The sequence below is a fragment of the Tamandua tetradactyla genome, chromosome 3, assembly GCF_023851605.1.
Source record: "Tamandua tetradactyla isolate mTamTet1 chromosome 3, mTamTet1.pri, whole genome shotgun sequence".
NCBI classification, from domain to species: domain Eukaryota; kingdom Metazoa; phylum Chordata; class Mammalia; order Pilosa; family Myrmecophagidae; genus Tamandua; species Tamandua tetradactyla.
The window spans coordinates 26,772,736-26,799,113 of NC_135329.1; the positions used below are offsets into that span (position 1 = coordinate 26,772,736).

General features: G+C 39.2%; 1 protein-coding gene across 1 annotated transcript in view; it reads right to left on the reverse strand.

Moving 5' to 3' along the window:
- Positions 1-26,378, reverse strand: part of EBF2 (EBF transcription factor 2) — a 190,235-nt gene that overhangs the window by 42,018 nt on the left and 121,839 nt on the right. The window contains exons 7-10 of the mRNA XM_077152833.1: positions 18,707-18,788; positions 3,545-3,662; positions 1,886-2,016; positions 815-941 (exon numbers count right to left, since the gene is read on the reverse strand). Coding sequence (XP_077008948.1) covers positions 815-941; positions 1,886-2,016; positions 3,545-3,662; positions 18,707-18,788 — 458 coding nt within the window. The remainder of the gene's footprint in view (positions 1-814; positions 942-1,885; positions 2,017-3,544; positions 3,663-18,706; positions 18,789-26,378) is intronic.

The following is a 26,378-nucleotide window of genomic DNA, read 5'->3' on the forward strand; positions in this document are numbered from 1 at the left end:
TTCTCCTCCATGCCATGCTCATTTCATCCTCATCCTTGCACTTGTGACTTTCCAAAGTTGGAACATTCTTCCTTCCTTTCTTTGTCTACCCAAATCCTCCCCATCATTCTTCTTCAGTGTCCATCTCTTCCTTGAAACCCCATCCCCCTGCTCTAGTCCCCACTCTATACTCTCTTCCTGATACTCCTGCTCCAAATGTTTGGAAATACCAAACATTTATCATTTACTGTATTTCCCTCTGTTCTAGATCAATATACTATTGCCTCCTCCCAAAGTTTCTAAACCTCCAATTAGGGACCATGTCTTATTCGTCATATGTACCTTCCACCTAGAAAAAGTAGTAGACACAAAGTAGGCTTTCAATAAAAATTGGATTAATGGATTATTTCTACTTTCATAAAATTTTTAAATCATGTGACTCATTCTGCAGCATGATTCGAGATAAGACATATGCATCTTAAATCCTTTCCAATAAAGTTTAGTCCCAGTCATCAACTTTGTCTATTTTTTTATCTGTTTAGACAAAAGACAGTTCTAGCCTAGTTCCAGCAAAATCAAATTTCTCAGATCGAACTCCTGAAATGAGATGCCATTTCCATCTCCCAAACTATGAAGAAACTACTTAAATAAAATACAAATTTTGAATTGAGCCTATACCTCCTCATTCAATGTTTTATCACCCCGACCACTCTTCCCTGTCAGGAGAAAGATCTAAAAAATGAGAATGCTAATAAAATAAAGAGAAAATCTCACTGGGCACTAAGCCAAAGGTGAACCGGGAATCAATCACCTTTGGAAACATTTTATCACCTACCTGTATAAATAAACCTCCCTGGAGCTCCTTTGCAGAACTGTTTGGATTTATAAGATAATGTCACTTCCACGACTCCAGGGATGTGTCGAGGAGGAGTCTGCACTCTGATGGCATGAGGAGTTATTAGCTGAGGAATGAACAGGTAAGGAAGAAAACACCTATTATGCAAGCCATTACTGAGCACTAAGAATCTCCCACAACTACCCTCCCAGGTCTTCTCTCTGCTGTAGGCAAACTGGCACACCCAATGTCCTCCAAATGCATCTGAGCATCCTCTGTCTCTATGTCTCACATTTTTCTTCTCTCTCTCTCTCTCACACACACACACACACAAGGAATTTCCAGTCAACCCAAGCTATCCAGGTCCTTACTTCCTACTTGAGACCAGCTCAAGTCCCTTCCATGTCCTGCTCTCTACCACTCCATTTCTACAATCACTCCCTCCACTGAACTTCTATACTGCCTATGACCACACACACTGATTTGGCAATTTCCAAACCCAACCTAGCACCATTACTTATCTTTTTTAACATGTTTTGTTGTTTTCCTGATTATGAAAGAAAACATCTGCCGTTTAGGAAATTTGGAAATTACTGAAAAATGTAAAGAAAAATTTTAACACCACATAACCCAGACACAAGCAATGTTAATATTTTGGAGAGTTCCCAGTACTTTGTCTGTGGCTGTGTGTTACATAATTAGATTCTACATCCATAAACATTGTTGTCCTAATTGTTTTTTTCACTTAGCAGTTAGTGTAAGCCTTCTCTCTTCTTCTGTATCCTAGAATATTTTTCAAAACATCATTTTCACTGATGGCATATTATTCCTGCATTTATTTAACCATTATCCTATTGTTCATTATTTAGGTCATTTCTAATTTTTCCAAACAATACTACAATGAAGATTTAACATTTTAAGAGACCTGCCCCTACAATAACTCATGAAGTGTATGCCGTTTTATCCTTGGTGCCCTGCTCAAAGTAAGTTCTCAGTAAATTGTGCTCATGATGCTGCTGTTCCAGGAATTACTGGTTTGCCCAGATCAGAACAATCTTTGCCTTTGCCTACCTCGCTCCATACAAGCATGGTCCCAAACACCACTTGGAGACCATCAAAGAAGTTATCCCCAATGATGATGACCATGGCTCCTCCTGTGGTCCAGCCTTCACTCGGGCTAATGGCTTTGATGCAGGGGGTAGCTAAGAAGATAGAAAAGAAAACAGTCAGATCTGTCCTTTGGTGGTTGAAGTTTGGAGTTTCTGAGATGGGATGCTCTTGAAAGTTGTTTATCATTTCAAGAAATTCAAGCTGTGCTCTGTTGACTTGCTATCATGCCCTAATTGGCGGTTGGTTTTCACCAGGTCATTAAAGCCTAAAGCTGACTATTAGGTCTGAAAAAGTGAAACACTCAGCTAATTGTGCAAAGGGTGTTTTTAAAACTCCGTTGTTTTCCCCATATTTTTATAAGTTCATCACACTGGAAATGTGTAAATCCCTTTTCTCCTCCCACCTCCTCTGCAGTCGAGGACAAGATGTTAAGATTTATAAGGCTTTTTAATGTGCTAGAGAGAGGAGAAAGCAAAAATCTATTGTGGTTTAAGATTATTTTTCAGCTCTATCAGGACACAATTTCTAATCACTTTATCAACTTTGTAGGAAGGATTTTCCCTCTTTCTTCCATATGTTCAAGGCCTCTGGACTTTACATCCCAACAGGAACCCAATATGGTTTTCAGGCCATAACTAAAGTCAATCCATCACTCCATTTCCAAAGTTGACAGGGTCAAAGGTGGAGGAGAACTTTGGCAGGACTCCAAAAACATGAGCCTCCTTTGAACAGCCAGTCAATCACATCCAATCAGTCAAGGAAAAACTGGATGGGTTCCTAGTTGTGAACCCTGGGATTTTCTTCTCCCCTTTCAGTGCCCACTGTGGGAGAATTAACACCACTCTGAATTCTTTACTGATTCAATCATTTTCTTTCAGTTCATTAATTCTTATTTAAAATGATACAAGACACATTTTAAAGACTGTGTTTGAGTTGGGGGCTGCTGGGCAATATACAACAAGACATCACATGAAAGTAGTAGCCCAGTTGTCCATTCATTCTATCTTATACGGTCTTCCTATACCAGAGTGTCAGGGAGTGCAGAAAGAAGGAGAAGAACTAAGACAGAATTTACTTAGGTTTGGCAGTTATCTTAATTGATATACTTTAATTTTTTGGACAACTTGAAGTTTAGCAGTTACCGGGATTTCTAATTACTTTAATGCACTTGGAAAACTACCCAGAGCAGACCATGATTTCTTCTTGTCCAAGCAAACAAAAATCAATTAGTGTCAGTTTCATTCTGCACATTGTTTTGTTTTGCCCACAATTTCTTTAAGGGCACATCTGACACTTATTCATACATGTCTGGCATTGTAATGTTCCTGTTTAACTAAGATGTCATAGGCCTACTTTTGCTTAAAATGCTTGTCGAGCAAAAAGAAAAACACAAAACTGAATGGAAGAGTCAGTGAGACCCAGGGACTTCAGCATCATCCTGAGAGATGCATAGAGGTTTCAATAGTGCAGGATGGAGCTGGTGTTTACAACTTCATTTAAAAACCCACATGGTTTCACACACTTTCTCTACTCCTACTCTTAGACATAAATTGGAAGTTCAAACAAGCAAATTTGTGGAGAACTTCATTTGTCTACCTCTCCTAAACCAGACAGCCTTACCTTCTGATGGATCGAGTCTTCTTGCTCTCCGTCCATGCTTAGAGTTGTTATGAACAAACATGTTGTCAGAAACAGCCAACACATGTCCATCCACATTCACTGTTGTTGACAGCACCACCTGCATATTTAAAGAAAAGGTGGGGGGAGGTAAGATCAGAAGGGCTAGTTTCACATAAAGTAGTAAATGCACTGGAATTCTGCTTTACCAGACTCCCATATGGCAAACAAGATATGGAACAGGACTTTGGGACAGAGCTATGTTCTTGGCATCTCAACAGGTTATCCTCCTCCTGTAATTATGACAGAATTTTATGGAAAAGGAGGCTGCCCTTCACCATGTGTTGTCACGTATTTGTGTTTAAAGTATACCCATGTAATGAAGTGGAGAAACTGGCCATCTGCCTGTTGGTTCCAGAAACCTACTTCCCTATCAGAGGTGCACTGGACAATTATTCCCAGCTGAACCTCAAGCTATAGCCACCACAAGGAGCCAGTTGTGTGCAATTAGAAAGCTAAGTTCTGCACTCCAGCTGAGAAGTCACTTCTCCAAGCTCAGGAATGGGTTCTTGCACTTCTGATATGTACTAACACAAGGCTGGGTATCAAGATGTTGGATGATCAGTTGTTTGTGGTGGCCCTGCTCATTAGGGAGCATAGCAAAGGTGTATACACTTCTGGTAAGACTATAAGTTTGAAATTTTAAGGCATGGTATCTAACCTGAAAAAAGGGAAGAGATGGCATGGAGCAGGGATGAACATGGATTTGAAGTCAGATAGAGCTGAATTCAAATCCCAGGCTGATTTCTTCCTGACTTGTAACCTTGAACAAATGAATTAACCTTCTGAATCTCAGTTTTCCTATCTGTAAAACCTATGCAACAGTACCTAACTCACAGGGCTTTTGTGAGCATAAAATGAGATAGCATATGTAAAGCATTTAGTGCAGGGCCTGGTGGGGGCCAATTTAAGATGAGTTCATGTCCCATTTGTCATACCCCTGCCTAGTTTACTCTCTCAGTAAAACAGATGGCATTACTCATTGAGCCTCTCCTATATTCAAAGTCTGGGTGAGGTTCTAGAAACGGAGTCTGTCGGGGTTAGGTACCAAAAGTTGCAGGACATGTTCCCAACCCTCAGAGAGTTTACTTTCAAGCTGGAGAAACTTTCAAGCACACAAAACAAATAGCACACAAAATGTTATCTGACTGGGTCCTGCAATGTGGGTTATAGATCAAGGGTGTATGAGTTCAAAAGAGGTAGAGATCAGCCAGGGAACAGTGGTGAAATAGATTGGACTTGCTTGATCTATGAAGCTGAGTCATCCTAGATTTAAGTCGACTTCTCAGTTTAAGTCAATTATTGCATAGCATAATTTTGTGGGGGTGGGGGTGGTGAAGGAAACTGTTCTTTTTCTATTCATGTGTATGTATAGATCTTTTGGAAAAAGGCAGTGAATATGTATATTATGATGGGTGGTATTGAAAAATGGCTCTTCCTGCCTATTCCCAAATTAAATTTTCTGAAATCCTACTTGTGATTTCCCTGCCACTTCTTACTTGCTTCTTAAATGAAGAAGAAAATCTTTAACCCTGCCTTATTTCCAAATATGGAAGTGGATTCATGAGACAGATTTTTAAAACCTCTTACAATGAAAATTTTCACGCAAACAGAATAGCAAAATGAATTTCTCCATACCCATCAACCAGCTTCAAGAATTGTCAAAATATTAAATCTTGTTTCATCGATACCATCACATACTCTCTATCCCCACTTGATGATGATCACAGCATTTGGTTGATTGGTTATTTTTTAGGTAAAATTTACATACATTGAAATGCACAGATCTCAGCTGTACAATTTTGACAAGTGCATCCACCTGGGAAACCAACACTACTATAACAATATAGAACATTTCCATCTCCTTAGAAAGTTATCTCGGGTCCTTTTCCCAGTGGATCTTACCCCTACCCCAGTAACACTCCTCCGATTTTTATTCGTCTTAGATAGACTATTAGATGTATCTTTAAATTTTTTATGTATTTTTAACTTAATAGGCTTGGGAGAACCCCCTAACCCATAAATCCATGAAGGAGTTCACCTGTCCTTATGCCCAGCTGCGATAAGAAGCATGGTAACATACATGAAATTTTACATGGAAATAAGTGGATAACACTCATTCAACCTAGCAGATGACCATTGAGCACTTAGTAAATGCCAGGTAAAGTCTGTAAAAACACAAACTTGAAAGAATAATGTGTTCCCAGTCTGCTATGTGTCTCTCACTTCAATTTCTCACAGTGTAGACATTTTAAATACAAGGAGGGTTGTTCTCTACCTCCCTATAGCATTAAGCATGAGCTTAAAGGAACCTAAGTTGTCATTCAGAAAAAGTATTATCAATATGATTGCTCACAATTCAGAGATGCAGCCTGTCTAGCTCTGGGTCTGTTTTCAGCTGTGCATATGTTAACACGTTAGTGTCTGGCAAAAGTTCTTCCAGAAAGTTCCTAAAGTTTGGCGGCAACCATAAGACAGAGACATCCATCACCCTGCAAGTGCTCCGAGGTACCAGTTCTTATCAGCGGGATCTCAGCACAGCAAAAGACTGAGTCATAGTCAAAGGGAGAGGCTGTGCCTCATGGCCACAGGCATAAGATGACTGTGAAACTGGAAAGTAATCACCTCTGTACATGTTTCTGCATAGGAAAATAATAGGAGAAGGTGGAGAGAAGAGGAACACAGACCACGGTTAGAAACTGTGTGTGTGAATGGATTTTCAAAGACATGGCTGTCATCTCCAGAGAAAAAACAAGGGAGGACTTCAGGCTTTAATTGTTAATGAGCTGTACTTGGCACACTGAGGGGAACCCTTGGATTGTCTGAGGATTATGTGGATGTGAAGAGTGTTCTCTTTGAGGCCACTTTAATCATTCCACAAGGTTCTTGTCATGCTGTATATTAAAGCTCCTTGTGCATTCCTGTCACAGACTAGGGGGTTTTCATGAGCAGTTGATTTCATCATTGTCCATTTGGGTGGAGTGAGACTTAGTTCCAAAGTGAACATTTCCCAAATGACATACCCTGATGGTTCAGATGCACTTCATTATTTTCCATTAACAATGGAAATAAATTTTAATCTCTCATTGGCTAGCACTGGCCTCTCATGACAGCAAGGGAATTAACCTGAATTATTTCAGTGTCTGCAAAATTTATTACAAGATTTTAAATTATGTCCAAATGTATGTGCATATGTGCATATAGAGAGAGATGAGGCAAGTTCCAGTTTTCAATATTTCAAATATCTTAGACTATGAGGAACCTAGAATACCCTGCCAATGAAACTGAATTTGCAAAATGTAAAAGATTTAATTCACAAAGTCCACTAGGTGAAATCAGATGTATTTGGTTTTTGTTCTTATATATTGCAACACAGGCTTGCAAATTGACTCGCGTATATTCACTCCATTCTGGAAGAATGAGTGACATTATGGAGGTGGAGATACATTTGGTACGTTCAAAGCCCCAAATTTAACTTCCTTCACTGTTTCCTGATGAATGATGACAACACTGATATTATTCTATTCAGAGAAGTTAAAATTTCTGAATGTTTTAAGACTAAAGGAAGTGGTATGTGCATTCCAGCATCGTCTCACTCCCAGGCCTTCCCCTTCCACAAGCCAACTTCTTTCCCCTAGTGAGTATTTCCTGGGTCACGAAGGCTGACCCTTTCCATCTGGAATCAATCAGTCAACTCCTGACAACTTCCTGAAACACCTCACTCCATTTCCTGTTCTCTCCCCCTTTTCTCTTTCCCCCTGGCTTGCTTCACTCTTCAAAACTGCAGGCCACAGCAGCTTAATGTTAGAGGGTCAGACACAGTTAGACTCCAAAACACTACACAAGGACACCTTTGACCTTCAAAAATCTTTACATCTTAGCTAAACAAATCAAGGTCAACATTTCTTACCATTACCTTGTTAACTGTTTGTATGCATCTTCGCCAATGATATTTGAAACATATAACCATCAATACCACTTATTTTCCTAAGATCAGAAACCAATTTATTTAAAAGTAGCCAGTTTAATAATGATAAAAGGTGCCATTTGGAGGTACCTGAAAGTAAATATTGCCCGTATTGTGGCAAGCATAGGTAGACATTATGTACAAAAAAACTCTGCTGCCTCGTAAACGTCTCCTATCACCTAAACTTGATACCTATTCCTTTCTGAAGCTGTCAGACCCTTTGGCTCTGCCATTCTGCTGGCACGGCCCTAAAGGATGCCAATTAGGAATACAGATGTCCACAATTTGTGTGTGGTGGACCCCCAGTTTCTGCTGCTGACACTGGTGACAGCTTGCATTTATTTCTCATAGTTAGTGTACCTGTATTTCAGCTCAGATTCAAATAGGAAAACTTGGAGATCTACTAACTAAGCCATTATAGATGAGAACTCTCCTCAAATGGTGCATTTCCATTCAACACAAGAGCAACAACTAATTATTTCCATGAAAATATTATTTATGATGTGGTACCATGGAGCCAAGTTTTCAAGATGGAGAAGTAGGGACCTACAGAAATTGCTTGCATGTTTGAAGAAAAGGTGGTTTTTACTTTTCATCGTTCCTTACTTTACTTTGATGTGGTCTCTAATTTCTGGTAAGGTCAGATCAGGAAACATAGACCAACTGGGAAATGACAGTGGTAGGTGAAATTCTGAATCATTTAATTATATGGCTGTTTTAATCGATTATATAGAAAGAGAAACATAAATAGAAAGTTTGTATCTCCCCTTGAAAAATTACAAGAAAGTTTTAAGAACAAATACAAATACGCTAACAATCTGTTAAAAGCACCCAAGAAAACTGATTGGCTTTCTCAAATCATATTTTTCCTCTCATTATCCAAAAGTTCTCCCATGCCCCACACTTAAATAGTTTATTCAAAGCAGGAGCTGAGTTATAAAGAGTACTTTCCTGACCCTAAAAAGCCACTGTTGGACTTGATCTTTCAGTGGACACATACGTTCATCTACCTGTATAACTTACTTTGAAAAAGCAGAACTGTTTCTTTGGTAGAGGAACAGTAGTGCATGGCATAGGGACTTTTACCAAACTGACTTATTTCATTTTGAAATGTCCTTGGCTTTTTGGAACATCACACTTTTGTTTTTTACTGACTTTTTAATATGTATCCTATTCAAAGCTCTAACTGAATGATTTAGTTCAGTTACATAAGCCAGAGGAAAGGCCAGCTTGAACCCTGTTCCCAGCTAGCATTTCTCAGCTCATACCCAGGTGTTCCTACAAAGAGCCTAAGTCTCACACAGGAGGGTAAAAGAACAAGAGAAGTCAAAATGAAAAATGTGTGGAATGACTAAATGATCTGCTCTTTGAAGCAGACGACAATTCCAGTGTCTGTATTCACTGGAGAATAATTACATTGGTTAGAAACCTCCCCATATGGATCAGAGTTCTTGCTTTGAAAACACACCAAAATCTACCATTAGTCAGACACATTTCCCCTCCATTTCAATGCAGGTCATGCACCTCCTAGCTGAATGTGGGGCCTTTGGTAGTTTAATCTCAGTAAAGCCACAACACACAGCATTTATAACACACACAACAGTGAAGACTCTTTGAAACCTATTTATGAACATGCATGCACCAAACTAAGTGAAAATGGCCCCCAGAATTCCTGTCATTTTGCCAAGTATGGAAAAAAATTCTTCCTGACATTTTACATCTGGAAATGGAATTAAATTCATGATGTGCTTTTCCCTTATAACTATTCTATTCCTATATATGTTATTTCAGCTTTTGCAAAGCATAATTGTGATGTGGGGTTTTATTTTCCACCTGTAAAGGGAGGAAAGGGACATAGAGACCATTAAAGGGAAAGGGAAAAGCAAGACAGATTTCTGGTTATGGCAGTCAACTGAGTTTGAAGTCTTCATCAAGAGAGAGATACTAAATAGGTGTTTTTAAATACTGACTAGTTCTCACAATCAGTAAGGTAGACCTAATGAAACTATTTTGACTAAGCTTCCATCAATTCAACCCAGACTGACAACAAACAAATTGGCTACTGCAAATGGCTTCCTCCTACTATTTTATTTGTGGTGCACACCATATTTTCCAACCACATTTAAAGCCCAGGTTCTTCTTGGTTACTGGACTCCAGAGCTTCCAAAATTACCTTTAAATACCTACCCTAAAGTATGGGTTCTACCCTTTTCTTTTTTTTTTTTTCTCTGAAGGAATTCCCAGAATTCTTAGCAAGACCTATTGTTTCCTATTCTCTAAAGCCAAATTTTCTGTTTAGTTAAGTATCAAGTATCAAATAGGAGAATGCAAAGTTGAGTGGCATTGAGACAGATGTGGGACATTCTTGGATTGCTCACACCAAGGGAGGGGGAAACTTGGCATTAATGACATAATTCCCAAGAAGATATTTTCTTCAGTAACAAGCAGTGGTATGTTTCAGTCAGTCAACAGGTATTTATTGAAATTCCCAGCACTGAGCCAAATGCAGTAGAGGGTGAAAGAAAAAAATCTGTAAGACTTGAAGGAGCTTACCGTGTAATTGGTAAAGCATAACAGACACTAGGCATAATCAGAAAATATTACTATGGAGTAATATATGTTCAAGGACCAAATTATGTTGCCTTCATACACTCTAGGAGAACAAAGTGGGAAGAATTAGACCATACTGGATGTGGTAAAAGATGTTTTCATCAAGGAAGTGAGATTTGAGACAGATCTTGGAGAACTGAAAAAATTTAGTCAAACAACTAGAGATAATGAAATTATTATCCTGATACTTTTTTAAAATTCTAGTTGGCATGAGTGAAGTAGTATGCCAAACAACATCTCTGCAGGCTTATCTTGACAAATTTGGCCTAAGGTAGACACTTTCTAGAGCATGATTTTTTAAAAAGTAGTTCCATATGTACAGAAATCTGGTGGCAATGTTTTAAACAAGGCTTATGTCATCAGGGAGCATGAAAGCTCTTCATCTGCTTGACACTGAATTTCCCTTCAGTTCAAAGGTCATAGACACTTGCTACTTCCACCCTATCTCCTTTTATTCCATTGAACACATTGCTCTTCCCATCTAAAACTTATGTCAAATGGTGATGGGTTATGGTCAAGAGGTGGTATTTTATACGAAAATAAAACATCTCTCTGTGAGAGCCATGGAGGCACCATAGCATATCGACACAGTTCCTGGTTTGGCTTGGCCATTCTCTTCCATCCAACTCTGTCACCATGGACATCATGAGCCACCTATCATATGTCAAAAGTCAGGAGCATGGCAGGCTCCATAAGCAGCTAAGGAACTTATGCAGTCTTATTATTGCTGGACTAAGAGAGCTTTGCTTCCATGAAATTCTATATCTGATCTTCTCAGGAATGTGCTCAGAAGTAGGTCTTAGTGCTCATATTTGAGTCTTCTAAATTATTTTAGCATTTAGTCCTCATTTCCACCTCACTGAAGTCTGATATATTCTTTTCTCAGAGCATTTAAGTAACCACCTGCTTTTATTTTTCTCCTTTTTCTCCTATAAAGAACTTATTTCTTTCTATAATGAACACATTTCTATCTGAGTTAGCCAAAATTCTTATCACCCTGTTTTTTGTTCCCAACTGAGACACCATACGTCAGATGAAGTAGAAGGTTATACTGCCAAACAGAGAACAGCTTGAAATCACCCACAGAGAGCCGTCCCCAAGTTTAAAGCATTAGCCTGAGTGGAAAATCCTCAAATTCTTCAAGATTTTTTCTGACTCCAAAGAGATAATTATTATTTCTGAACTTGAAATATCTGATTTGGTTTACCACCAGATAATGGACTCACCTGTTGATCAGAGAGGCCATAAGTCAAAAGATTTTCATTATGTGCTTTAAAACTGCTGCTCAGTAGCACAGAAAATTTCAAATGGTGGATGAGATCACAAAGCAGCTGGAGTAGCTCTTGAACTGAAAGATTTGAACTGAAGAAACCTGCAGGCAGCTGGAGCTGTATTAAATTTTTACCATTTGGAGTTAATTTAAACTCTCGCTTCCCTCTTAAACTGGTGTGAGAGAAACATTCAACATTTTTTATTTAAGGAAAATAGACGGTGGTGCCATTAAACATTTTTATATAAGAGCTGGGGTTTGAAAAATCATAAGGGGTTGGTTGGATCTTGGCCTTCTTCCAAGACATCAGTAGCCCTGCCCTTTGCTCTTACGTTGTTTAGTAAAACAGACTAATGGCTAATGCCCAACTGTGTGGACCAGGTATCTCTGTCATATGCATTTATTTTCCCCCCATTCTTGAGCTGTTGTTGCATCCAGCATGGTGCTGTAACAGGCCTTAGGCCTCTCACATTATCACCCTGTTGGCATCAGCGCTCACTCAGTCTCACTTCCTTTCTTCATTCTAGTCAAGTGGATCTTTGGTCTTCGATTCATTTCTTCCCTACCGCTGTGCACTCTTTTCGCTTGCTCAGAGGTTTTACAGACCTCCCAGGTATGTCCAAACAAAGCACTATGCCCTGTCCTCATTCCCTTCAAATCTCCCTCAAGATGCTCCTCTGGGAGGTTCATCCTGGATTTCCATGCAGAGCCATAAAAACAAACTGGAACCAACTCACAATGATGTCTTTTTCAACCTGATTCCTGAAATGACTTTTCTTTTGCTAGCTATATATGTACCCTTCCATATACCCCAACATCTCGTCTCTTGAATCAAAGGAGGACATGACCTGTATATGGTTTTCTCTCGGATAATTTTTTTTCTTTTCATGCGGGTCTCCAGCATGCAGGCGAGAATTCTGCTGCTGAGCCACAGTGGCACTGCTCTCTCCCTAGGATAATTTTATAAGCTAAAAATGATTTTTTGTGGTGGGCCCACAATTTACTTAATCTAAACTGAGAGTGATTTAGGGGATGAATTTGAGACATCCAAGAGATCGAGAAGTTCATCAAACGGCAGTAAGAATCTTTATCCTAATTATAAGAAAACTACAAGTTTGAATGAAGGAGATTAAAAATGATTTGGGAATTGGAGATGTGTCCAGACACCTTCTACCAACTCGAGGGTTACCTGAGGTACAAACTGGTGCTATCCATATGATGGAAAACACCCCAGCCCACTACAGTGATCATTTCTTTTTAAAATTGAGTCCTTTTCTGGCAGGAAAAAAAATTGGCACCCAGATCTCTAAACTACCCAATCTCAAGAAAATGGTCTATGGATTAGAGTTGTATTATACATGATACTGTGGAAAACTTTGAAAAATATTCTGAATAGCATTCATACTTGCTATTATTATAATGGTGGATATGACTTAGCTCCCATATCTGAACCTGATCACATCCCCTCTGCTTCTAAGAAAGTCAGTTGAAGGCTACAGAGAAGCATGCCTAAGCTATGGAAATCACCCATTTGTTTCATTTTCTGCATCTTCCAGTTAGGCTATATATGTGAGGGCAGGGATTTTTGTCTGTTTTGGTCACTGATGTATCTCTAACACCTAGAATCTGTCCTTTAATACTGGTTTCATGAGTGAGTAAGAGAATGACTGCATCTGCGTTTTCTCTATGACTTGGCATGCACCTAGTCAGCGTATATATGAGTGTGAGCTGACAACAATAAACCTGATTGTTGTCAACTTCTACTGGGTTTTAGAATTTGAATGGGGGAAATGATGGTATGACTGGCTCTTCATTTTCTTGGCTTGATTTTCTTAACTGCCTGCTCTCCATCCACATTGCAGAGAAATAAAGAATGGGGTTCATTTAATCTTAACAGGCCTGTCAGCTTAAACTAGACATAACCTTCCTTTCCTTTATTAAGTTGTTAATCTGGGTGTTTCTTTTAATTGTTCTATTTCAAGGAGGGAAAACGTGATTTTCTGCATGCATGGTCCATAGATTTAGATACTTTGGGGGCCCTGGAAGCCTTCCTTTCCTTTCTTTTGTCTTCTTTTTTTTTTTTTTTCACTCTTCCTTTGTTCTCTTTTTTCTTTCTCTCTCTCTTAAAAATTCATTTAATAACAATTTATTGAGCCCTACAAAGTCCCTGATATTGTGTTAGGCATTGGGGAGAAATACAAAAATAAATAAAACATACTAATTACGCCAACAGTCTCACAGTCTGTTGGCGACACAAACAGTCATTGCAATGCAATACGATAAATGGTATAGTTATGGCCTGTGGGGAAGGCGGTGTTGGCACAGAGGAGAGAACCAATTGCTCTGTCTATAAGAGTCAGGAAATGACTTACAAAAGAGGTGACATTCTGGTCTTGCTCGACACATGAGTAGGAGTCACAAATTAGAGATGGGCAAAGGGTTCTCAGTTAGAGGGCTAGGTAAGTAGAAAGGTTTCAAGAAGTGAAAGGAAACCAATGAGTGTTCTGGTGAGTGGTGGGCATCTGAAAACATCAGGAGGTAGGAAGCAGAAAAGTAGTCCAATGTAAAAATATTGAATAGATCTTATCAGTCATGCTAAAAAAGTCTCATTGTTTTTCTATGAACAGTAGATATTCATAGTATGTTTTAAGCAGGGAAGTGACATGATTAGATTTGTATTTTTAAAAGTAACTCTGGGGTGGGCCACGGTGGCTCAGCAGGTAAAAGTGCTTGCCTGCCATGCCCAAGGACCCAGGTTCGATTCCCGGTGCCTGCCCATGTAAAAAAAAAAAAGAAAAACAAGAAAAATAACTCTGTCAGAGATGCTAGAATGAATTAGACAAGGAAGAAGTAGAGACAAGGTTCCATTGCAGTTTGGGGGTAGAGAGATGGCTCTAGCAGATACTTAGGAGGGGCAAGTGACACTTTCACAATAAGGGTCGTCAAAAAAGGGAGTGAATGGTGGAATAAGTACTGAGTTCGGTTTTCTGTTTGTTTTGTATGCTGTATGGCCCGAGTCACATTGCATTATTTTTTCATGTGAGTAGATCCTTATTGCAGCACCATTTGCTGAATTTTTATTGATCTGTTTTTTTGTTCATTTGTTTGTTTGTTTGGGAAGTGCATAGGCTGGAAATTGAACCTGGGTCTCCCATGTGGCAGGAGAGAATTCTACCACTGAACTATCCTTGCACCCCCTTGAATTCTTTTTTGAATGTGTTCTCATTAGATATTCAAGTGAAGATGCCCCGTGGGGAGGCACACTATATGTCTGTGGATCAGAGGGGGGTGAGGGCTAAAGATATGCATCCAGGAGTCACCCAGGACCAGAGGACATTTGAAGCCAAGAGAGTGGAAAGATCACCAGGAAGAGTTCTAAGAGGACAGATCCCTAGAGGAAGGGGCAAATTACATTGAGGATGTCTATTTAGTATTAGGTGGTATTAGTTGCATTCCATGTCTTAAGATCAAAAGTTCTCAACTTGGGATCTATGGAACCCTAAGAGATATTTCAAGAGGTCTGGTAACACGAAATTTTAAGCAAAATTTTTATTAAATGTACTTTTGCTGTGACAGAGGCTATAGCATTTACCAGATTCTCAGAGCGGTCAAATAAAAGGGTCAAAACTCATGTGCTTAGATAAATATTTCATACGTCCTATGATAAGGCTTGAACTGAATGAAAGGGAGGTTTGATTCAGGCTGAAAAATAAATTTGATATAATGATTTTGTCCTCATTCAATCACTTTTGAAAAAGGATTCCAGGTTCCTCCAGTACTTTGGAGATAGTGGAAGGAGAAGGGGTGAGAGAGGAGAAAGGATTTGGTTGGATTCATAATTTGGTTAGAAATGCTTTGTATTTATATTCTGCTCAGATCAAAACCCACAAAAGAACTCATCAGATTAAATCTATGTTTTATCACATAACAAGAGTGAAAAATTGACATAATTGTCTAAATGGTTTTAGCCAAATGAAAGCTTTGAATGTTTTTACCTGAACTATTCAGACAACTAAAACTAAATGTGATGCGGATATTCGGAAAGGTTGCTTAAGTCATCTGGCCAGTTGTCTCTATTTTCTACCTCATTCTGCATATATTGAGAGCCAAAGAGTTATGTATACTTTTTTCATTCTGATTGACATATTTCCAGGAATTCCTACAAGATACCATACCTTTAGATCTCCTTCCCCTCTACCACAATTAGTAACTATTTTGCTAATTTTGCTTTGTGTTGTTAACTTGATCCAAGTTTCTGATGTAACCATTTTAGCAAATAATCAAGTCTTTCTCCATAATATCTTCTCTATTTAAGAGAGCTTTCATTGAAGGTTATATTCTTAATAGAATCTAAGCACAGTATAAAAATTGCCAATTCTTTTGTATATTAAAGAACACTATAAAGAAAAAGACAATTCGCAGAACAGAAGAATGGAAAACTATATATGTGATAAGGATCTAGTACTCTGAATCTATCAAAAACTCTCACAAATCAACAACAAAAAGATAAATAACCCAATTTTAAAATGGGCAAAGGTTTGAATAGACATTTCTCTAAAGAAGATAAACAAGTGGCCAACATGAACATGAAAAGATGCTCAACACGTTAGTCATGGGGGACATGCAAATCTAAACCACAATGAGATGCCACTTCATACCCTCTAATACAGCTAAAATAAAAAGGTAGCAGGATGTGGAGAAATTGGAATCCTCGTACATTGCTGGTGGGAACGCAAAATGACGTGACTGCTGTGGGAAACAGTCTGGCAGTTCCTCAAAAAGTTAAAGATAGAGTTACCATATGACCCAGAAATTCCGACTCCTACATTATCTATCCAAGAGAATTGAAAACCTGTGTTCACACAAAAACTTGTAAGTGAATCTTCATAACCACATTATATATAATAATCCCAAAGTGGAAACATCCCAAATATCCAGCAATGATGAATGACCAAACCAAATGTGGTCTGTACATACAATGGAATATTATTCAGCCATAAAAAGAAATGAAATTTTGATACATGTTACAACATGGATGAACTTTGAAAATATTATGAAAGAAGCCAGACACAGAAGGCCACATATTGCAAGATTTCATCTACAGGAAATATCCAGAGAAACAGGAAAATTTGTAGAGAGAGAAAGTAATTAGTGGGTGCCAGTGGATGGGAGGAACTGAGGTACGGATTTCTTGTGAGGGTGATAGAAATGTCTGGAATTAGCGATGATGGTTGCACAACATTATGAATATTCTTAAAAAAAACACTGTAGACTTTAAAATGGTGAAAATGAATTTTGTTATGTGAATTTTATCTCAAAAAAATGCAAAAAAATATTTGCCATTTGACTTTAGCTCTACTCCAGAAATAAGATAATCATAGAATCCAGCAACTTAAAGAAAAAATCTTTTTCCTTATCTTTGCAAAAGTCAAATATCTGCTCATAGAATGAGAATCCCCTATAATTTTGAGATCAGCAATATATATTTTAACTCAGTCATAAACTCAGGCATATTAAAAACCTCCCTTAGTAAACAAGCAAAGAAGTAGAGGAAATCTTAGCCTATACTTATCTGTGAGGATATTTCTAAAATTTGAGACACATAAAATGACAAAACATTCTATCAGAAGCCTCTTCAAATTTACAAGAGTACTCAAATTTAAAACTTCTTTGGAAGTGGTGATAAGGGGACAAGGTAGAACTAGAAGCCATACTTCCAACTTCTTTTCCTGTATCCAATTCTTCTAGAAGTGAAAGTTAAGCTTTGGCCATTGAGGCACTTAGGAATTCTTTTGAATTTCACTCTTACGGGGACTGAAATTATTTACATGCCCATGTGAAATATTGAGTAGAAAGAACTTCTGCACTGGGCATAATGTCCCTGTTAGAGCCCCAAGAAGGCAAAATAAAAATAACTTTTGCCTTTGCATCACACAGCCAGGGGATGAATCTGCATGCTGGAGATGAGTGGATTAACTTTGTAAGAGAAGCGGGTAATCGTGTTAACTTAAATATTGCAACAACACATTTCCCAGTCACAGCAAGACTGTTTGATAACCACGATGCAGTGGGGGAAGAAACAGGATTTTTTTTTTTCAAAGTAGCTGTCACTGGGCCTTGTGTGTGCCGCCCTCCCCATGTCCCCACACCCCACCCCACCCCATTTAACTCTTTAATGGCTCTGTTCCTAACCATCTGTCTGACTAAGGCTAGACCACAGAAGCTCTCTGAGGGGGAGGACCTTACATAAATGTGTGGGGCCCAGTGCAAAAATGAAAATGCACGACCTCTTGTTGAAAATCTAGTAAGAATTCTACGACAGCTACAGCAGAGCGCTAAGCCAAACGATGGCATAGGGCACACCCCCATGGTCTGGTGGAACGAGTTGATCAGCCAGAACCCTACAGTATGCAGGGGCAAGTCACCTGAACTCCCAGCATCTCAATTTCCTCACATGAAATCTGAGGCTAACACCCCCTATCTCTCACATGGCGTCAAGGATTGTTTTTTAAATGCATCAGGCTCGAACCCCATCATCTAGCATGTTCCTACATTTTCTATGGAGAAGAGGAGATGCTAAGTATTTCGACAGAATGCAACCCCCAGCAAAGCCATTTGGTGAACTGAATACAGGTCCTTCAAAGATTAAGGAAAGGGGCCCTTCCTCGCCTCTCCAACCTGACACACTTTGCCTAGCTCTGTGTTTTTATTAGCTTGTATTCTCGGTACCTCGGTAGCAAGGGTGATGAAACCAGGGGCAGATTTAACTGCCAAGCAGCTGGGTCACCGTCCCCTGAGGCTTGCTGCCATGCTGCCATCTTAAAGTGACCACAGCTGTTTGGGTGGCTGCCTTCCAAAATGACTTTAGAGAGAGACCACTGAATAGTTCATCGAAGGAAAAAGAGAGACAGAGGGTGTTGCTTGCAGAAAGCACAGAGAAGCTGCTTTGAAAAATCCCAAGGTGGCTGAAAATCAAGAACACGGTTCCTGCTGTGGGCAGCTGTGTGCGCGAAGGGCAGCGTCTGCGGGCTTAAAATCAAATCTCCAGCATGGGTTGGAGCCTCTGTCTGTGGGGATTTGGCAGTTGGAGGCAGAAGGCCTTAAACTCTGCAAAATAAGGAATGCCTCCATACTATGGGATAAGGGTTATCATTTACCATCATGGTGAAGAAATTTGTTTTTAAAGAAAAGAAAAAGAGTGAGGAGGAAAAAAAAACAGGATAACTTATTTAGCAGGAAAGAACTGCAGGCTTCTTACCTGAAACCGTCTCATGTCCCTTGGGTTTCCTGCTGTTTTCAAACAATTCTGATTGCACTTGAGGAAAAACTTTAAAAAGAATCTGTGAAGAGAAAGCAATGTGTTACATTTTTAAGTAAACATTTTTTAAAGGAGAATATATCTGCATTATATTAGATTTGATTTGAAAGTGATTGTATTTCAGGTCTGGGGAATTTCAACCAGCCTTTGCCTGTGAAAGAACATTGCTGACCCTTTGCAATTTGCAAATTTGGATGTTTTCAATCGCAAGTTGTACTCTCCCTTCTCCATCACTGTCAGGGATTGTTAAGTGGTTCGCAAGCTGGGCTCTGGACCACGCACTGGCCCGGTAGTTATTAGGGCACGCTCTCCCCAAAGAGGACTTCAAGAGCAGCAGTGACCCCTGCCGTGCAAACATGTCTTGCTCCAGGTTTAAAAATGGCACGATTTAGCCCAGAATCCCTGGGTTCAACATGCAATGCGGCTGTCCGCTGGTCACACATACATAAGCACACATGCACTCACATTCATATACCTCACACAGACGCCCTCACACACATAAAGGTTGGCTGATATTTTCAACCAATTGACAGAAAATCAGAAAATTGTATGTTATCACCCAAAGACAAAAAAAAAAAAAAAATGACTCTTCACGGGCATATGCTGGGGTTTTACAACGAACAAGTGTGCATCTCTTTTCAGACCATATATAGATTATTAAAAAAAAAACCACCAAGGCAGAAAATAATGGTATGAGGTTATCATTAGTAAGATGTCTGCTTAAGCCAATAGTCTCCTAAATAACACACCTGTGCAATTTTTAAATTGGGCATCTTTGATCAGACAGCTAAATCAACTAGAAAACTGGGAGTAGAGGCCTTTCAACAATTTAGGTATTTAATGTTTGAAATTTTGTTTCAAAATAGAATAAGTTTTTCATTTATTTCACTTGCAGACTGCTTTTTCTTAAAAAAAAATCCAGCTTTTGCAGTGTTAAAGTCCCAGGTGAGCTAGGCCTATTTCCCTTTCTGTTACTATGACAACGAAATTTTACCGCAGTCCCAAAGTCCCTTCAGAACTCTCACATCCATGCCTTGAATTAGAACTTTAAAGGAAAAGATATACATTTTTTCCAGGATTTACCAACAAAAATCAGTAGAAATCAACGACGTTTCCGAAAATTCTATTTTAAAATAACACTTTGAGAAACCGTTGCTTCTCATAATTATAACCCTCTGTTTATTTTTATATTTCACAATCACACAAAAGAATTACCTAGTGCTCCAGTTAATTGTATTTATCACTTAAAAAAAAAATCTGATGAGAAGATAAATGCTAAGTGACAAAGGAGCGGAGAAGGAGAATCACACTCTTCAGAGAGTTCTCGCTCCAAGAAGGTTTTTTCCTCTTCTTTTGTTAAAAATATTTGGCCAAGTGCTCCTGACCCTATCTGTGAATAAGGATGCGTGCGAATTTGGAAATAACAGCTATCTGTTTTTTCATTATTTTATAAACTCTCCTTTGGGGGCAGGGAAGGGTAGGGCGTTAGGCATGGCCTTGTGTGTCGGGAAGATATTCAGGGTCCTTGTCCTTGGAATCTCCAGCAGGACAAGGCAGAGAAGATGCTCCCTGATGCTTTATGCAATGTTCAAATTCACAAGCTGCCTCCAGCTTCCAAAGTGCAGTGAAATGTCTACCCACGGAGGCCCAAGAGCCTTAGAAAGGAGTCTGCTTTTTTTTTATTTAAGAAAAGATTGCTCAGAATTCAAATATTTTATTATTTTTTTTAAGTGGAACACATACACCCCCCCATTTGTGCATTCATGTCCGTCAAAATCAGGGCCTCTTACAATACAAGATGCTTTGCAGATGTACTTAAACTGACCTTTTTCTCACTTGAACCCCTTTCCAAACAATAGCCCCCATCCCCACACATTTCCCTCAGTCCTCCCAATAGCTATTTACATCTTTGTCCCTATTAAAATTAGAGTGCTTTTTCTCACTTATGCCTTGATTTTTGGAAAGTTTTAACTGGACTCCTCCTAATGCATTCTGCATACCATTACACTTTCCCTTATCTGCCCCCACCCCTCTCCAAAATGTATCTGGTGAAAACATTAATGTTGTGAAGACATGGTTATATGAACAGTGTTGAAGGTGGAAAAGTGCAAAGGAGATAAATGTTTACATAAAATCAAATTGATTTAGGGGAACAAGGGGCCTGCTAAAAGGCTTTATTCATTTTAAATTAGGACCTTTATCAGTTCTTTGGATGGAAATTACCAAGCTTGGACTCTTTCTGCTTGTCTGGGGTCTGAATTTGTAATCCACAGGGCCCCTGGCACACTAAGGATTTAGCTTTTGGTTCACAATTGGGCAGGGATGGTGAAGAGAGGGAGGGAGGGAGATGGAAAGGGAAAGAGAATTCTTTTACATTGTAAACTACCTTCTAAATGAGACACAGCTACTTCTAAATGGTTAGCACCAGAAATTATGGTCTGGATATTTTATATGTGGACCTAAAAACTAATTAAAAGAAATTCTGGGGCTTACTGACATCTGCAATTTTTTCTCTTCCTTATATTGATGTCTTCAGTCAGGACCCAGCCATCACACTCGAGGTCTTGGTACAGCATCCTTTACTAACCATACCATCCATTAGCCACAGGGTAACTTGCAGGGAACAAATTTTCTCAGAATCCCCTGGGTCTGGATCCCTCCGGAGCGAGGGCTGCCTGGAAAATGTCAGCTCTCTCCACTCAGAAACGGGAAACCAAAATGAATTACAAGATTCAGACCAAATGTGCAGATTCTCATCAGGATGGAAGTTGTTATTTCCACTTTCTCCAAACAATGTTGACTACATAAATATTACAACCACTTAGCGTGCACATTCTGCAAGGCTTCTGATCTCATTCCTTGAGCATCAGCACTAACAGCCACAGGTTTGTCTTTCTTTTACAGACTTAGAGGAGTGGACAGGTGGGGTCAAAATGTGAACTCAGACCCTCAGATTTCAGTCTGGTTCTTAGGTCACTGAAGCAGTATAAAGTATGAAAAAGGTATTCCTTCATTCCACCAGTATTTATCAAATGCCTACTGTGTGCTAGTCTTGGTCCTGCTACAACTAATGATGCAGCCAAGCTACCTCATTTCTCTGGGCCTTGGTTTCTTCAGCTGTTAAAAGCTGTAAAGAAAGGTTTACCTGGACTAACTCTGGGGTTCCTTACAATATTGATATTCTATGGTTACAAAGAAAAATGCACAGAGAACTCTCCAGAAAGGGCTAGTTTGGGGGAAGAAGCCACTGGAGACAGAAAGCCCATGGCTTCCCAAAGTCCAAGGGTGGTGTGTTTGTGTGTTTGTTGGGGGTAGGGGTTTTCCTAAAAAATGGATCAAACTCACTGAAATGAGACTGTGAAAGAAAAATAGGCAAGGGCAGCTGATTGGTGAAAAAATGGGGCCTCTTGGGTGATGTCTTGGCCAAAAGTAGATATATCCTGAGGTTGATGGCCAGGTTCTTGAGCAAAATGTACCATTCCATCAGATCCCTTCTCTTTTGCTTCTGAGGCAGAAGAAGGTATCCCCGGAAGATCACAGATCTGAGCCCTCTCTGTCCCAGCTTCCCATCCTGTGTTATCTGGAGGCTGAAGGGCAGAGAGTGGGCACAAAGGAGAAGGAAAGAACATTTCTGAATGTCTATTCCACGCCATGCACCAAGCAATGTGCTTGATATACAATGCTTCATTTAATTCTCACCACAACTCTGTGAGTGATGAATCATCTTATAGCTGGGAAAAACTAAGACTCCAAGAACTTAAGAAATTTGCTGAAGACCACATTGCTTGTAAGGAGCAGCAACCAGAATTCAGACCTAGGTCTTTCTAGCAACCTGCTCCATCCCGTGTTCCATATTTCCTGCACCAATTAAATTAGGGTGATGCTTGCACAACTCTGTGAATATACTAAAAATTATTGCATTATAGACTCTAAATGGGTGAACTTTATGATATCTAAACTATATCTCAAGAAAAATTTAATTATTTTTAATACATAATAAATACATATTATTAAATATATTAATATATATTAAATTTGTATATATTTAATATACACAAGTTATATATCTGTTAAAAAAAAACACTTTGGAAAACATGGTCTGAAAAGGGCCAAAAAGTGAAGGAAGCACATATCAGGAAAAAAAATGTGAAGGAAGACTCTGTGGAGAGTGAGAAGACTATGGTACCCAGACAGGAAAACAATAGGTCTCGTGGCATTAAATGCCCACTATTGAAAACTGCTGAATTAATTTATTTACTCATTGGACTTAACGCATTGCTAACATGTATTATGTATATACTATGTGCTGTGAAGGGTTCTGACACAGCAGGAAACAAGACAGACAAAGCCCTTACCCTCGTGGAGCACAAAAACAAACTATTCAAATTATGGCTCTCCAGACTTAGAAATGGTTCTGGAGAGCCCTTGATCCCAGGAAGATCACCCCATATCTAAGAAATCACTTCATCCTCGTCTCTGGAATATCGGAAGGACACTCTATACTGCACAGGAAGAGCATGAAAGAGTCTAGGTGGCTGTGGACATCTTCTGAGCTCATGCCAAAAAGAAGCTGGGTCTCAAACTAGATGCACAAATGGGGCACAGAGGTAAGGGGTGCCTCTAAATCACAGGAGGGCCAACTGTTTAATATACATGCCACACCCTGGGGTCATGATAAATGGTATGACTATCACAAAACCCGGCATTATTTCTTCATGTTTGTGCAAGAGGTCAATGTACCTCCAGTTTGAGAGCCAAGATCTAGTTCCTTCTGAAAAATTTTAATACATGGAATGGTTACAAAAAATCTTTCGGAACACACTGTGAGACATACCAAAGCTACTTTCAGGAGAAAGATTAGACAGGGATACATAGCAAAGAAATGGCTTAGCAGTAGTAACAGGTACCAATAAAAAGAAGCCTCACTCTATGCAAAAATGATATATAAAATGCCTTTCACTTAAAATCTTAGTTCCTTACTCCTTTGGAGAAAAGTTATTCTGCCTACTTGGAACCAACCTCAGCAATGACATGGCCACAATTTACACACCATGGAGATGAGGATAACCTATACTTTCCAAGAGCCAAGAGCTGGGTTCCTGTATCAGGTTCTTCCTCTCTGCTTTGATGAAACCACATAAGCATGCTGGATCGCTAAAGTCTGAGCCTAGGACATAGTTGATATAGCTTCTCAAACCTCAGAGGTTTGTGTCCACTGATTTTTGAGGAAGACATGTTCTACCTTACATGTACAGCTTAGCTGTACAATCTTCTTTTTTAGAGTCCAATAAATTAAAATACAACCGACTTTCAAAGTTTGCGTGTATCCTACAAAAGAGGATAATCCTTATCCCTTAAAACACTTGCATACCAGTTCTGAGAACTACCAAATGTAGGGAAAGTCTAGATCATAAAATCACATTTGGAAAGAATGGTCAGTTTGCTCACTTCTCCTAGGATCCTCTCAAGTTTACCACCTTCTGGGTTGTAAGTAAATCCAGACTCTTGCCCCAGAGTGAGGGGCCTTGCTGAGTGGATCCATCCATGGCACCATGTTCTCACTTCACAGCAGCTCACAGTGCTGTGTATGGTAGGAAACAGTTGCTCTCCTCTTGAGACCAGGGGAAAACACAATGATAGTATTTTAACTTTAATCTCAGTTTTAATTCTAATATCCTCTTTGAAACTTCAAATAACAGAGAGAACACATTTTTCTCCTCCAAAAGCCTCCAAATCCAGAGAACCCAAACCCACATAGCCCAAGTAGGTACAGGGCAACAGAGGGTCCCAGCATTGAACTGAAGACATCTGTTGCCTATTGAGGTGTCAGCCCAGACTAGAAGGGGTTCAAAAGCTTTCTAAAGCCTTGTGGAGGCGCTGACTCACCAAGTCCACAAAAACAAAAAGATTCTGAGAGCTCAAGCCCCCAATCAGCTCTTCCTACACCCTGAAGTAAGTTGGCAATGAAAGGTCTGAAAAGGCTTGTACTTGATATTTGCTTGTTAAAGTGCAGCCACACAAAAGCCAGAGAAGAACCATAGAAGGCAGAGATGATTTGAAAGTCTTGACCAATAGGCTTTTTTAGGCTTAGATCAAATACTCATTTCTCTAAGCTGATTTTGTATCTACCCTATTCACTTAAAAAAAAAAATCCCTTAAAATGTAAATATAAGTACATAAGCAGAGTAAGTACAGAATCTTTTTCTCTCCACCGATCTTCTACCAATGCAAGGGACATTTTATCATTAAAGCTTACTCAGCTCAACTATTTCAATGAAAGACCATTTTAGATTGAAAAAATTTACGCTTACAGAAATTTTTTAAGCAATTCATTTTCCTAATTTCAACAACACTCAACTGCTTTCCAACACCACTTGACTTAAAAGACTAATTATAATGATGATTATAGTAGTAATTTATAATAGTCTATATTCATTGAGCTCATATTATTCACCATGCATGACTTCATTTAATCCTCCTAACTCTGGGAATAGGTGTATTAATATCATATCCCCATTTTATAGAGGAGATAGCTGAGACTCAGAAAGGTTAAATTACATGCCCAAGAACAACGAGCTAGTAAGTAGAAGAGTTAGGCACGGAACTCAGATTTGTCTGACTTTTTGCAGAACACTGCTCTGGTGAAGCCTGCCTAAGCTTCTTTTGAAGGAAAAGTGGGTGGAAACATTGTCAAGCAGCCTGTGAAAGTTGTTTCAAGGGGCCCAGTTCCCTCATTGATTCTGGGTTACCATGTCACTTTCTTTGTCTTTCTGGAAATGAGAATGGGGTTGTTCTTCATGTTACAAAACAAGCAAACAAACGAACAAAAATATCTATCTTTCCTATCAACAACTGTATTCTCTAGAAATTCTGTGGCTATTTTTTGAGGGTGCAGAGAAGGATAAGGAAGGGCTAACAGCAATTTGGAAAACAAGTCTTCTGAGAAGAACCCAAAAGATCCAAGGATGACATAGCCCAAATAGCTTCGGTCCTCTAGAAAAAAAAAGTCAAAGATTGTCCAGTGGACAAGGAAGGATCAGGGTCATTTGTCCTTGAAGACCATGGAGACATAAAGCAGGAAATGAAATGTGTAACAAAAAGTAGAATTAAATCTTGGAAAACATTTTTTGAGAATTAAGTCACCAAAGCTAAATTTTGAAACCATTACCCACGGGACAGAGAAGATTCTCCAACATTAGAGATTTTTAAATAGACCAGCAAGCTAATTTCTTTGGCAGCAGATAATTTCAGTTGTGTGTGTGGTGGTTAATCTGGGTATTGCTACAAGCCACTTCCATGGGATTCCAAGCTTTCAGCAAATGCTGATTTTACTTGCCTAATAGTTATTATAAAAATTAGGAGCCTCTGTTTCTTGCTCTTTAACGTGATCTATCAGGCCAGTAGAGAGGATCTGGACAAAATGCTTGGGGAAATGCCTGATATATCCAAAGTAAGTTAATTTCTTCAACCACTGCTAGCCCTCCCCTATCCCCCTCTCCTGTCTATTGCTCCTTTCTTTCCCACCACATTTTAAAACAGTCCATTCCTAAACAAAGTTATTCCAGACAGAGTTACTATGAGTTCAAATCTGGTCCTCTCTGCACTGCTACTA